Here is a 14,121-nt window from a genome sequence, read left to right on the forward strand (position 1 = left end):
GCCATGAGCTGTAGTGTAGGTCACAGACCAGGCTCGGATCCCACGTTGCTGTGGCTGTGGTGTAGGCCAGCAGCTACAGCTCCGATTTGACCCCTAGCCTGGGAACCTCCATAAGTAGTAAACTCCAAAAGCTCCATATGCTTTTTAGGGTATGGCCCTAAAAAGACAAAAGACAAAAAATAAAAATGAAAAAATAAAGCTATTCAAAGAATTGCAGGGAGATGATTAACCTCAGCAATTTCTTGGTGCTCCCAAGGTCAGGTTTCCAAGACTGTTCAAATCCTCACTCACAGTACCCAGTAAACATTGGAAATTGTTATACCTCCCAAAATATACCAGGACTATGGTATTTGAAATGAAGGATCAGCGACTTAGGTTAAAAAAAAATCACTGTAACAATAACTTAAAAGAGAGTAAACACCAGCTGTTAGGCCCTACTTCCGAGGCAGCATAATCAACAGGAAGAGATGAGATTTTGTGGAAGCATGGAGAATAACAATCATTGTATTTATCAATATAAACAGACACCACCTGTCCCATGAAGCCTTCCTCAAATCTATTCCCAAAAAGAGACTGCAAGACTCAATCTCTTCCTTCTTTGTGTGCCCACAACATTCTCCACTTCTCTTTTCTTCTCCACTTCTCTTTTCGCCTTTATCATCTCCTACTTTACTTTATGCTCTGTGGTCCCATCTGTTCTCCACTGCTCAAGTGTAGGCTCCTTGAGGGCAGGGATTACACATTACTCATCTCAGTATCCCAAAAGCACGTGGCATTTTGCTTTTCACACAGCAGACATTTACTACATGAACATACTACTATGAAATCAATATGCACATAACACAACGGCAACAGATGAACAATAAGGCAATTTACAAGATTCCTACTGAGACCTCCTTTCACCTAGATGAGCTATGAAAGGATCCTTGGGGGAAGGGACTAAGGAAAGGGGGAAAGAGTACTCAGGATATCACAGCTTCCAGAAAGTATAACCGTGCTTGGCTGAGAAAGTGAGATCAGATATGATAACTTCTCACCTGCATACAGACAACTTAGGCTGAGGACTGTCACATCCTGCAGACGAGAAGGATTGAGAGGTTCCAACACAGGGAGAGAAAGGGTATCCAATGCCATGGTTACATCGATCACTAGTGAATGAAAACTGGAATGTAACAGAAGAGAAGATGAACAAAAATATCTCTTTGAATCACTTGCTTCTATAATCTGACAAAGAAAGTCAGCATGCCACAAAAACTAACAAGTCTCTCTCTTTTTGAGAACAGCATTGAAACGTAACACACGTGCCCTGGAGCGCCTTACCCATTTCGAACAGCAGTGGCATCTGCTACTGTCGCAGGCATGATAAAGAAGGAATTGGCCAACACTGCATCTTGAAACCGGTTGATGTAGCGCAGGAAATAGGGCAGGTTCAAACACACACGCAGCAGCTTCTCTGAGCCACCTGAAGTAATGAAAAAGGCTCAACCTTACCAAGAGGCCTCTGCTGCTTATTTTCCACTCAAGGAATTTCTGAAGGCAGAGAAACCAGCTTTCTGACAACAATTAAGCTTACCAAGCTCCTGAAGACTAGCCACATTCTGAGCTATGAACACATTCTTGGTTTTGACAGCAGAGGCTTGATCTGTGGATGACTGCTCATCACCTTCTCCTTCCGCCTGAAAAGAAACAAAGGACATGAAAGGCTTATCAAGAAACTATCATCAGGTTAGCTGTTGCCCTCAAGCTCAGAATCGAACCAACTGCCCAAACTGACAGCAGCTCCGCAGGTACTCTTCAGACTTCCCAGTAATGAGGGGGTAATCCCTCTCTAATGTTGGAGAAAATACAAGTTATTTTCCAAGAGGAGGGGAAAATATATAGCTTTAAAATATATATCTATCCTGCTACTAGTACAAAGTGATGCCTTTTACAGAAAGGAATCTAGACTCTTTATTTGTCCATTTGCATTGAGAAATGTTAGAAGAATGGTCACCAAGAGAATAACTGTGGACAGAAAGAATTGGGGTGTTACTTATTTTTGCTTTGTTTTCAACTTTTTTTCTACCATAGGCATGTACATCATTTCATATCACAAATATAAAATACGTTTGCTAGTTCTTTTTTCTAGAATCATCATCTTAACAAAAACCCCACAGGATGAGGCCATCTGGCTGCAGTAACTCACCGGAGTCTGTGGCCCTACGGGCGATGATGCTACAGTTCTAGGATTAAAAACTGATGTCAGCTGGTTCAAAAAATTCATCTGGACCTCCTTCTGCCTCAGCTCTGGGCTTACTGGGGAGGCCAGCTCTTTCTGATCTTCCACTATAAAATACAAAAGCAGGAGAAGGGATGAGGGCAGTGCCACTAGAAGGCAAAAGGGGAAAAACCTGGCCAGGAGAGTGGCCGAGAAACCAGGTCAGGTGAAGGAACACGCACCATCTGAGAGTGTCTTCACTGTTTGTGGCAGCTTGGCCGATTTCATCATTGCTGTAAACGTGATAATTTCAGTTCTATCTAGTCGACTGCAGCCAGTGCACAGGCCCTTGATGAGGAGAATCAAGTGTTTCTGACAAGAAAAGAAATTCAAGTACATCTTTTAGAAGATTTTTATTCTTTAGGGACCTCTAACTGGCACAGGGCCAAATTTAGGTTCATACCATGAATCGCAAATTAGGAGAAAATCACTAAAGCAGAGATCACAAGCTGATGGTCCCGAGACCATACCAGCTTGCAGGTTTGTCTTACTGTTCTCACAGTGGTGGTGGTGTTTAATTTGAAGTTATGGCTAACTTTTTAAAGCATGGAAGGTTTAACATACAAATGGAGATTTCCTGTCACTCTCAATAATTCAGCACTCCAGGCTCCGTTCTTGCATGGCAACAATCACCTGGAGCCAAATGGTGACTGGCCCCTTCATAGCTGGGTCATGCACCCTTTTCATCTCAACTAACACACTTAACTCATATGTTACCTGCCCGGCCCCCAAAGGCATACACCCTTGCAATCCTTGAAAAAGCCTCTGCAGACCTCTATGCCAGAGGTTGGTAAACCATGGCCCCAATTCAGCCCACTATGTTTCTGTAAATAAAGTTGACTGGACCACAGCTGTGCTCATCGTTTACGCATTGTCTGTCACTGCTTTCACACTACAAAAGCAGAGTTTAAAAGGCAGAGACCAGCTGCAACAAGGTCTGAATGGTCAGCAAATTATTTACTATGTGGCCTATCACAGAAAAAGTTTACCAACCCCTACTCTAGGCCATGCCTTCTCCATCATTCCACTAGTCAGTGACAAGCCCACTTCAAAATAAGGGCCAGAAAAAGGTCCATTACTCTTACCTGGGACACAGCGCAAGCCTCGTCTGGATTCTCCAGACGTAGGAGAGAAAACTCGATCAGGACCTTACAGGCTGCTGCCACAGACTGAAGCTGGTTCCGGGGAACTGAGAAGTAATAAGCTTTACTTAACTCAAGACTGCTATGACTCACTTCAGCTTCAGAGTCAATAAACCAAACCCAGTAAGTATTGAGCTTCATATGTTCAGCATTCCCAATATCATTCTATAATGATTATTCAGAACCAACAACCCAATAAGCAAGCAAGGCAACTGGGCATTGATTGATAACCATCAATTGCTTCTAGGTCAATGAACATTTATTATAAATTAAGATAATTCTCAAAAAAAAAAAAAACAACACAAAGAAATTAAGATAACTCTAAAAGGAATTACATCACAGGAAGAACCATGCACTTCAAATACATTAACCCACTTAATCCTTAAACCAATTCTAGGAGGTAGACATTGTCATCCTCTCCCCCTCCTTTTTTTTTTTTTTAACAGATAAGGAAATTAAACCATAGAGAGGTTAAATGACTTGCCCAAAGTTACACGGCTAGAGTCAAATTCACGAAGTCTGGCTCTAGAGTTCACGCTCTTAACCACTAGAATATACTACCTCTCCTTTTCCCTTGTGCAGTGGGCTTACCACTCAAAATTTCTCCAAGCTAAAAGTGATTCTTACACCAGTAGCCAATGCCTATAATAAACAGGACTGGACACTGAAGGATTACTCAACAACTCTGCAACTTCCTTTCATTTTGCTTGCTTAGCAAATTAAGTAAACAAATAATTAGAATTCTTCAGAACTATATGAGTTAGGATTTTAAACAAGTGAAGATGCAAAATTGCAGAAATAGTGGAATGTAAGGGTTTGGACACTTTGTGGGGGCGGGGGGTAGAAAGTTTAAAAGATAGGGAACTGACGTTGAAATCCCTTCACATACCAGAGAACACAAAAGGAGAATCTAATTTCTCACTGAAACCAAATAAGGAATAGAGCCTCGGTTAGTGGCTGCTAACCCTGGGTCAGTATCCACCTTGCCCAATTCCACCACCCACGCCCCCGAAATTAGCACACTAGTAATTACATGTGTGAGATAATAAAATGGTTCTGATTAAAAAGGTAAGGAAGGTTAATTTGATGGGTAATGAAGTAGATGTCCAAACAATTTTTGTTAGCCTAGGTAAAGGAACTTCCAGAGCCTTTTCGGCCTGACAATTATCTCCACTCTTAGATGAACAGGTTAGAACTAAAACACAAACTCATTAACAACTTGTTCAGACACCCTAACAAGAGGATACACAATTCCCCTATTCACAAAGTCTTATAAGGGAATGACAAGAGTGGAATACTTACTGAGGCTACAAACTGTTGTAATATAGTGTGTGGAAAGTGCAACAAAGGATGAGTAGAATGGCTCGTACTGCTTCTCGTGGTGCAAGATTTCTGTTTCACTGCAAAGAAAATATTTTAGTCAACATTTACTTAGTGCTTGCTATATGCTAGCTACCCACCCCTTTATAGGCATTACCTGACCTCATCCTCTTGCAATCCTACTTGGTAGGCACTGTTATCATTCCTATATTCAAGTTGAGAAAATGAAGCTTAAAGAATTAAAACAAAGTATCTTCTTCAAGGTACTAAGCTTAGTAAGTAGCAAAGGCTAATAATAAACAGGAAAAACTTTTTTTTTTACTTTTGAGTTTTTAGGGCCACACCCAAGGCATATGGAGGTTCCCAGGGTAGGAGTCTAATTGGAGCTGTTGCTGCTGGCCTATGCCAGAGCCACAGCAACGCCAGATCTGAGCCGTGTCTGAGACCTACATCACAGCTCACAGCAACGCCGGTTCCTTAACCCAATGAGGTTCCTTAACCCACTGAGCCAGGCTAGGGATCGAACCTGCAACTTCATGGTTCCTAGTCAGACATGTTTCCGCTGCTCCAAGACAGGAACTCCGGGAAACACTTTCAAACTCACTTAGAATTAAAGAAACAAGAAAAAACACAACAGGATACCATTTTGTCCTATATTACTGATTGGCAAAGACCAAAATTTAACTAATAATGCCATGAGCTGACAAAAAAAGGGTTACAGCACAGCACTCGAAACACTGTTGGAATAATGACTACAGTAACACTACAGCCGGAACAAGGCCAGTCCATAATGCAGTAACTTCAAAAGAATCAACAACTCAAGGGAAGAAATCATCTGATGGGTGATAAAATCAAAAATTCTTTAGAGACCAGCGTTCTCCATCCTCCTCCCCACACCCACTGGGTACAGCTAGATCACAACACAGTGATATTTAACCGCATCCCTTAACTTTAGCTGAGGAAATGCTCTCTTCAGTGAAAATCTGGAACCCAACTAGGTCTAAAAGCTGGATACACTTCTGCCATTCTCTCTATCGAATCAGATGCTAACAGCAATCCATGAAACACGAAGGCAAAGAAATTTTATCTTATTAATTGGAAAGAGGAGAGGCATGTGGTTAAAGAGTTTCCTCTGTAAGTTAATTCACCAACAAAACTATTAGCCTAGGAAGGGAAAGGTAAACAGAGTCAGGACTCTATCCACTTGCCAAATCAACACAGGAGCCAAAAAGACAAGTTTAACATTTAGAAGGTGCCAATGTGAGTGGTGATCAACTGAAACAGCACTTAAGATCCTGGCACTGCAAACACTTCACTATTGGGGATTTACCAAGTATAAATGGATGTTGATCAAAGAGTCAGCTCTGTATCTTGGAATAACTCCTTCATCAAGAAAAAATATCTATAGAGCACCTATGATGTACCAGACACTGCTGCCCACCAAGGACCACTTCTTCCTAGCTGTAAATGGGAAGAGAGGAAAAAAAAAAAAGGAAGAAAACAAAACCAAAACCAAAAAAAAGAGTTCCCATCATGGCAGTGGAAACGAATCCAAATAGGAACCATGAGGTTGTAGGTTGATCCCTGGCCTCACTCAGTGGGTCAAGGAGCCGGCATTGCCATAGCAGTGGTGTAGGTCGCAGGCTTGGATCTGGCATTGGTGTGGCTGTGGCTGTGGTGTAGGCCGGCAGCTATAGCTCTGATTAGACTCCTAGCCTGGGAACCTCCATACGCTTTGGGTGCAGACCTAAAAGGACAAAAGACAAAAAAAGGAGTTCCCGTCGTGGTGCAGTGGTTAACGAATCCAACTAGGAACCATGAGGTTGCAGGTTCGGTCCCTGGCCTTGCTCAGTGGGTTAAGGATCTGGCATTGCTGTGAGCTGTGGTGTAGGTTGCAGATGCGGCTCGGATCCCATGTTGCTGTGGCTGTGGCCAGCAGCTACAGCTCCAGTTCGACCCCTAGCCTGGGAACCTCCATATGCCGCAGGAGCGGCCCAAGAAATGGCAAAACGACAAAAAAAAAAAAGAAAAAAAAAAAAAAAAAGGAGGAGTAAACCACCCTTAAACATCAAGCAACACTCAGTTTCTGGGGCCATCGTGCTGGCAAGGGTCACATCACATTCAGCAGTGAACTCCCTAACCCCCTGCTTCCACCTCGTCTGCAGAGCTGTCCCTTCACTCCGATCCTGACACTTCTGCATTCATTGTTCTAAGGTTTCTCTACCCTGTAATCCGATAGATTTTTGCTAAGTATTTACCTTCTGCTTTACTTCCAAATTTCAGAGCTGCATATGCTTAAGTTTTTCAGCTGAACAGGTTTACCAAAACTAAGAGAAAAACTGCCCATCCAAAGGATGAACTTATTCTGTTGTTTTCATCCTATTCAGATAAAACATCCAAAATATGGGAATAGACACATTTAATTGCCTGGTTCAATGCTGCCTCACTGTGATTTAACAAACCCTACTCCCTGCCCTAGAAATATACAACTGCCTTATTACAGTCAAGAAACCAAGAATAATGCTCTCTGGGGAAAGATGACCGTTAGCAATAGGAAAAAAAAAAAAAAAAGAGCACTCTTGAGTTCCACTCACAATCTGCTTTGGGCAACTAAGGATAAACCTGGGAAATTAGTTTGAAAGACTTAAAGGAGAGAGGACACAGATGCACACGTGGTCCAAAGGATGTCAGACCTCTTGCCTCTAAAGAAAAAGTGTGTCTGGGAGTTCCCGCCGTGGTGCATAGAACAGGAATAGTGGCAAGTTAGAATTTTAGAAGATTAATGAACTTGAAGGTATAGCAATAAAAATGCTCTGAAACAGAAGACTCAAAAGAAAATAGCATCAGGAGTTCCCGTCGTGGCTCAGTGGTTAACGAATGCGACTAGGAACCATGAGGTTGCGGGTTCGATCCCTGCCCTTGCTCAGTGGGTTGAAGATCCGGCGTTGCCGTGAGCTGTGGTGTAGGTTGCAGACGTGGCTCGGATCCTGCGTTGCTGTGGCTCTGGTGTAGGTCGGTGGCTACAGCTCCAATTGGACCCCTAGCCTGGGAACCTCCATATGCCGCAGGAGCGGCCCGAGAAATGACAAAAAGACAAAAAAAAAAAAAAAAAAAAAGAAAAAGTGTGTCTGAGTAACCTAAGAAAGATATGCTGCCTCGCTTCCTCAGCCGTCCTCATCCCCCAAGAACCTAACAGACAGCAGGTCACAAGAGCAGGCAAAGAAATGGAAAAATGGAGAAAAGGGCAGGGTGTTAGGTAGGAAAGGGAAGAATGAAGAAACTGAAGGCAAATAATGACATGGGAAGAAAAAGACAGAGACTTAAAGTTAAAAGTAGATCTTTCTTCTAGGCAGTTAAGCTATTTTCCTCAAATATCTGCTTCTCCTAACAAACTTCCCAAGAAAAGTACCACGGAAAAGACAAGGAATATGAAGTGTTTCTACTCCATACAAAATAAACAGAACGCAGAGTATAAGGAAAATAGCAGCTAAGCAGCCAGGTCAGAGAAATCCAATCTGACATGCAGGTAAAAAAGAACTGGCGAGGATCTGGAAATATCTAGGTTTTTTTAGGAAGAGGTGCAAATCTGATAGGATAAAATAAAAGACCAAGGATCCATCCATCTCCCTTCTCCCTCTTAGATAACATGTTATTCATCTTTTTTTTTGGAAATTATGGGAACTCCACAAAGCCCTTTCCCCTCATCAGAATCATAAACTCTCAAGTATAGAATCCATTATGCTTACTTATTTCAAGACATTTAGAATCTCCTGCTGTATAGCACTGGGAACTATATCTAATCACTTATGAGGGAGCATGATAACGTGAGAAAAAAAAATGTATACATGTATGTCTGGGTTACCTCGCTGTACAGTAGAAAATTGACAGAACACTGAAAACTAGCTATAATGGAAAAAAATAATCATTATTAAAAAAATTAAAAAGAGATAAAAATCTCATGACACTCAAAAAAAAAAAGGTACGTATAATCATGAAATAAATAAGCATAGTGAATACACTGAGTTGTGTCCGTATTTTCTTCATTTTATAGCCTTATCTGCAGCATAAGGAAATTCCCCAGCCAGGGACTGAACCCATGCCACAGCTGTGACCTACCCCAAGCTGCGGCAACGCCAGATCCTTTAACCCACTGCACCAGGCCAGGAATCGAACACGAACACCCACAATGACCCACACTAGGGTTCCTAACCCACTGTACAATGGCGGGAACTCTGAATTATACCCACTTTTTTTTTTGGTCTTTTCAAGGCTGCACCCACAGCATATGGAAGTTCCCAGGCCAGGGGTCAAATTGGAGATGTAGCTGCCAGCCTACGCCACAGCCACAGCAACCGGATCCGAGTCACATCTTCCACCTAAGCCGCAGCTTGTGGATGCTGGGTCCTTAATCCACTGAGAGATGCCAGGGATCAAACGCCCATCCTCATGGATACCATTCAGGGTTCGTTACCGCTGAGCCACAATGGGAACTCCTATATCCATTTTTAAAATATATACTTACTGAACATCTGCTGTGTCACAGCATACTCAATACGTGTTTAACAAATAACTGAAAATTTCCATACCTCCTTCACACTCTTGACAAACTTGTGGGGAATTTGATATTAAGACACAGAAATATAATCTAATCTCACAATTAACTATATTCTCATCATTCAGTGGCTGGCTTCTTTTATTTCCTATAGGTCAGTCATGAACTCAACTGATCATGGCATTAGTCCATCCCTTTGTTCCTTCCGAGATTTTTAGAAAATGACTGTGCATTTTCTAATGGAGATGTTGTAACAGCTTCTGCCTTCCCAAGTAGGTTTCTCTGGCCTAAATTTTACCAAATAGCTGGGGGCAGAGACTCAAGGAGGTTTATCACTAAGAAAGCCAGGATAGCCTAGGAAGGACTGGCTCAGGGGAAAGGGGTTGTTTTTTTGTTTTGTTTTTGTTTTTTGTTTTTTGTCTTTTTGCCATTTCTTGGGCCACTCTCATGGCATATAGAGGTTCCCAGGCTAGGGGTCGAATCGGAGCTGTAGCCACCAGCCTACGCCAGAGCCACAGCAACGCAGGATCCCAGCCGCGTCTGCAGCCTACACCACAGCTCACGGCAACGCCAGATTCGTAACCCACTGAGCAAGGCCAGGGATAGAACCCGCAACCTCATGGTTCCTAGTCGGATTTGTTAACCACTGCGCCACGACGGGAACTCCTGTTTTGTTTTTTTAATCTACAAAAACTCAATCAAATCGTTCAGTGGCAACCATGTTCACCAAGACGTTCTGCAGAGTTAAGAAAAAAATTCTTTTTTTTGGGGGGGGGTCTTTCTAGGGCCACACCCTAAAAAGCAGCATATGGAAGTTGCCACACTAGGGGTCAAATTGGAGTTGTAGCTGCCGACCTACATCACAGCCACAGCAATGCCAGATCCGAGCCACATCTGTGACCTACACAGCTCATGGCAACGCCAGATCCTTAACCCACTGAATGAGGTCAGGGATCAAACCTGTTTCCTCGTGGATACTAGTCAGATTTGTTTCTGCTGAGCCACGACAGGAACGCCAAGGAAGGAATTCTGTATTGGATCGTACATAAGGCTACATTCAGCAATTATACTAATCAAGCCCATGTATGGTATGTGCTCCATTAAGCTAGTTCTACCTTCATTTCTGGTCTAGAATGATGTTTAAAAGATTTTCAATCTTTACTACTAAAAGACATGCAATACTACTAAAAGACAACAAGCAGTAGAAATGAAGTCCCCGTTCAGTAAATTCTTGTATCTTTTTCTCTTAAAGATCTAATGACGCTTTTGAGAGTAGGCATCCATGCCTACTCCTTTGTTTCAGTTTGGTTACAAAGTCAAACTTAACAAACAGGATCTGGACCTAAGAATTATTTCATCTACCTTTTCTTCAAACCCAAAGGTCAATTTCAACTATAAAAGTTTGAAAAAAATAGACGGATGGTAGAACGGAGGAGTACTGAGGAGTCTCTTGGGGCATGTGTCATAATCCCCAAAAGTCAAAAAGAGAGGAATACAATGGATGGGCAGGCCACCAGTTGGGAAGTAAGAGCTGGCGTGATGGAGCCAGGACATCAAAAAGGGAAGCAGAGAGAAGACTCCAAAAGAAAAACAGAAGGTCCCTGGAGGCAAGAAAGAAAAACAAGGCAGGCATAGCAAGAGAAAGAAAGAGGGAAAAACTGCAGGAGATGGGAGCAGCAACCACAGAGGTAAAGGAGCAGCCTGGGCACCTACACCTTTGATTAGCTACAAAACGAAGCACACAACAGCACCCGTACAGTGCTGGTTCTAACCTGGTCCTATATTCAGTAATCATAACTTGATGTTCAAGAACTAATTCCACACAAACTGACACTCTTTTTTTTTTTTTTTTTTTTTTTGTAAAGACAAAACTTTTCAGAAACAAATTACTCATAGCAGGGTATTAAATTTCATAGCAGGGTATTAATTTCTGTGCTCTAAACCAGGGGCTGGCAAACTACAGCTGCAGGCCAAATCCAGCCAGTCACCCATCTTTGTACAGCCCACATTAAAGAGTGGTTTTTACGGCTAACAAAACAAAACAAAAAAACACATTTTGTGACATGTACATATACAAAATTCACATTTCAGTGTCCATAAATAAGATTTTGGAACACAGCCACACCCATTCATCTATGCAGTGTGTATGGCTGCTTTCACCAAATATTTTGCTTTCAAATATTTCACCACAGAGTTCCCGTCATGGCTCAGTGGTTAATGAATCCAACTAGGAACCATGAGGTTGAGGGTTTGATCCCTGGCCTTGCTCAGTGGGTTAAGGATCCGGTGTTGCAGTGACCTGTGCTGTAGGTCGCAGACGCAGCTCGGATTCCAAGTTGCTGTGGCTCTGGCGTAGGCTGGCAGCTGCAGCTCCAATTCGACCCCTGGCCTGGGAACCTCCATATGCCACGGGAACGGCCCAAGAAAATGGCAAAAAGACAAGAAGAAAAAAATCAAATATTTCACCAAAAATTTGCTTTCACGCAAATATTTACTCTCTGACCCTTTACAAAAGAGTGTGCTGACCTCTGGTCTATACCAAACTGAATACTTGATATGTTTAGTTGCTTTAACTGTAAAGAACCTGTAAGCCAGTATTTGACTTCTGGAAATTACAGAACCATGTAACAGCAAACCAACAAACAATCCAGTCTGCAAGAGTCTGAAAATATTTTTATTGAGGGAGGGAGAAAGGAAGGGAGAGGGAGGGGAAGGGGGAAGGGGGAGGGAGGGAGAGAGACAGAATATAGTTTCTGTGGGAAAATGACCTCTCAGACAATTAAGTGCAACCTTAAAGTCCTATTGCTCTCAGAGAGCCTGAAGAGGACACAGAAGGAGCTTCCAAAGTTGACTGAGCTACAAATACCAGAACAGAGACTTTAAGGATCTTGCACCCACTAAAAATGTGCATTACTAAATAGCCATCAGTTTGGAATTCTTTTCTAAACCATGAAAAGTGGTTTTACTAGTGTCTACAAACACAGGCAACCCTTGATTATCTCAGCTATACAGGGTGCCACTATCACTTATTTGGCAAAATTCAAATGTACCTTTGATGTATTTGGTTTTGGCTCCTTCTACAGATTGAAGGGAATTGCTTAACTATTACAGTTTAAAAAGCATGAGCCCAGAATACTGGATGTATGGAAGGGTGTCAACAAATAACTTTATAACTTACTCTGCTCATGTCCATAAAAACATAAAAGCAAATGTTCTAAAGAGTGGAACACTGTCCATTAAAAGTAGCATGATGAGAATAATTCAAGAAAAATACCACTAATCCAAATGTTGAAACAGTTATAAAGACTACCTAATTTGAAAGCAGTATCTTTGGTTATTTGTTTACATCTTCAGAACATTCTTGGCTTAATAATCTGTTAGGGAAATCCATCTGTAAAGTTAACTGTGAAATTATCAAACTAAGCCATTATTTCATTATAATTTATTTTTTAAACTGTATCCAAAGCATCAGAAACCTAACAATAAACACCATACTAGACAATGTGCCAACGCATGAACCTCCCTTGAGCAATAAATAGCAATTTCTAACCTTCTGGACAACATGTAGATACACTCTTGTTGACATGAAGCTATAAATGACAGGGTTAGCAATTGCAGAGATTTGCTGAAGTCAAGTTACTCTTAACTAGAAAAATGAAAGTGAGACTTGCTTTAAAGGTACATCTACCATTAAACTAATGAAAGAGTGCTCTGAGTAAGGTAAGACAACAAAAGCCAGGTACTACTGCCTTGTATAAACACAACTCTCAAAATCTAAGAATCTCAAAAAGACAAAACCGTGTAACAGCAAACCAATAAACAGTCCCGTTGGTAAGAGCCTGAAAATATTTTATTGAGAGACAGCGCGAGTACACTGTTTCAATGGGAAAATGACCTCTCAGGCTAACACACTTAAATGTTTTTATCAAAAAACCGTTACAGTACAATATACTATTCGTGCAATCTGAAAAGAAAGTCATCGATGGTAACTAGTGGTTTCAGTCACATATCAGTCACAGAAATAGCACGTGCCCCCAGCGATTATAGCACCACGGAGACCGTTATTAAATCATGTGCTAGGTCTCCAATTTAAACCCTAGGTTCCGCTGAGGCCCAGGCTAGAGGGATGAGTGCGAGCAAGAAATGCAAACTCATCTGTGCTTTGACCTTAACGGAGGGGGCGGTCCGGGAGACATTCCCCTAAGAGAGCAATGCAGCTCAAAAGTACTCCCAAACCAATCGGCCACACCCTCCCGAAAGGGCGTCTTCAAAAGTTTTGCTCAGGAGGGAAATTGAGGCACAGGATTTACCGGGGTTGGCCGGACAAGCCTCAGTCTCTCAGGACCTGGGAACCCCAAAGCTGTGGCTGGACAGAGGTCCCAGAGCGGCAGGAGACAGCCAGGAAGCGGGTCCAAACCCTCTGGCACAACCTCCCCTCCCCCTCCCGTCGCCCGACCCGCCGGGGCCGCCGCCCGGTACCTCTCGATGACTGAGGCCACCAGCTGCGGCAACTCCTTCATCTCAAAGGCGGAATAGGACGCGGACAGCAGGGGCCGCACCGCCACCTCCCAGCCCGGGGTCGTGTCTGCCCCCGCTGTAGGAGCCCCGGGCGCCGGGGCCGCAGCCGCCGCCTCTTCGCCGCCGCTCGTCGCCATCTTCCGTCGTACTACTGCGGCTCCCTCCCGGGGCTTGCCACCGGCCCAGCACCGCCTCCCGGGAGGGGGCGGAAGTGACGCAATCGGCGCGTCAGACTGCGCGACGCAGTCGCCAGCCTAAATACGCAACCCGGGAGGACGGCCGGCCTCCGCTCCTGCAGTGGGAGCGTGGCGTGGTGTGGGGGCGGGGCCGAG

The 14,121-nt window shown here is 43.2% G+C and overlaps 1 protein-coding gene across 1 annotated transcript in view; it reads right to left on the reverse strand.

The window, feature by feature from the left end:
* Positions 1-13,987, reverse strand: part of UBR4 (ubiquitin protein ligase E3 component n-recognin 4) — a 139,583-nt gene extending 125,596 nt beyond the window's left edge. The window contains 8 exon segments of the mRNA XM_021095464.1: positions 1,038-1,162; positions 1,321-1,462; positions 1,574-1,676; positions 2,186-2,325; positions 2,440-2,569; positions 3,343-3,446; positions 4,702-4,799; positions 13,751-13,987. Coding sequence (XP_020951123.1) covers positions 1,038-1,162; positions 1,321-1,462; positions 1,574-1,676; positions 2,186-2,325; positions 2,440-2,569; positions 3,343-3,446; positions 4,702-4,799; positions 13,751-13,926 — 1,018 coding nt within the window. The 5' untranslated portion in view covers positions 13,927-13,987.

Source organism: Sus scrofa, chromosome 6 (genome assembly GCF_000003025.6).
Source record: "Sus scrofa isolate TJ Tabasco breed Duroc chromosome 6, Sscrofa11.1, whole genome shotgun sequence".
In the NCBI taxonomy this organism is placed as follows: Eukaryota; Metazoa; Chordata; class Mammalia; order Artiodactyla; family Suidae; genus Sus; species Sus scrofa.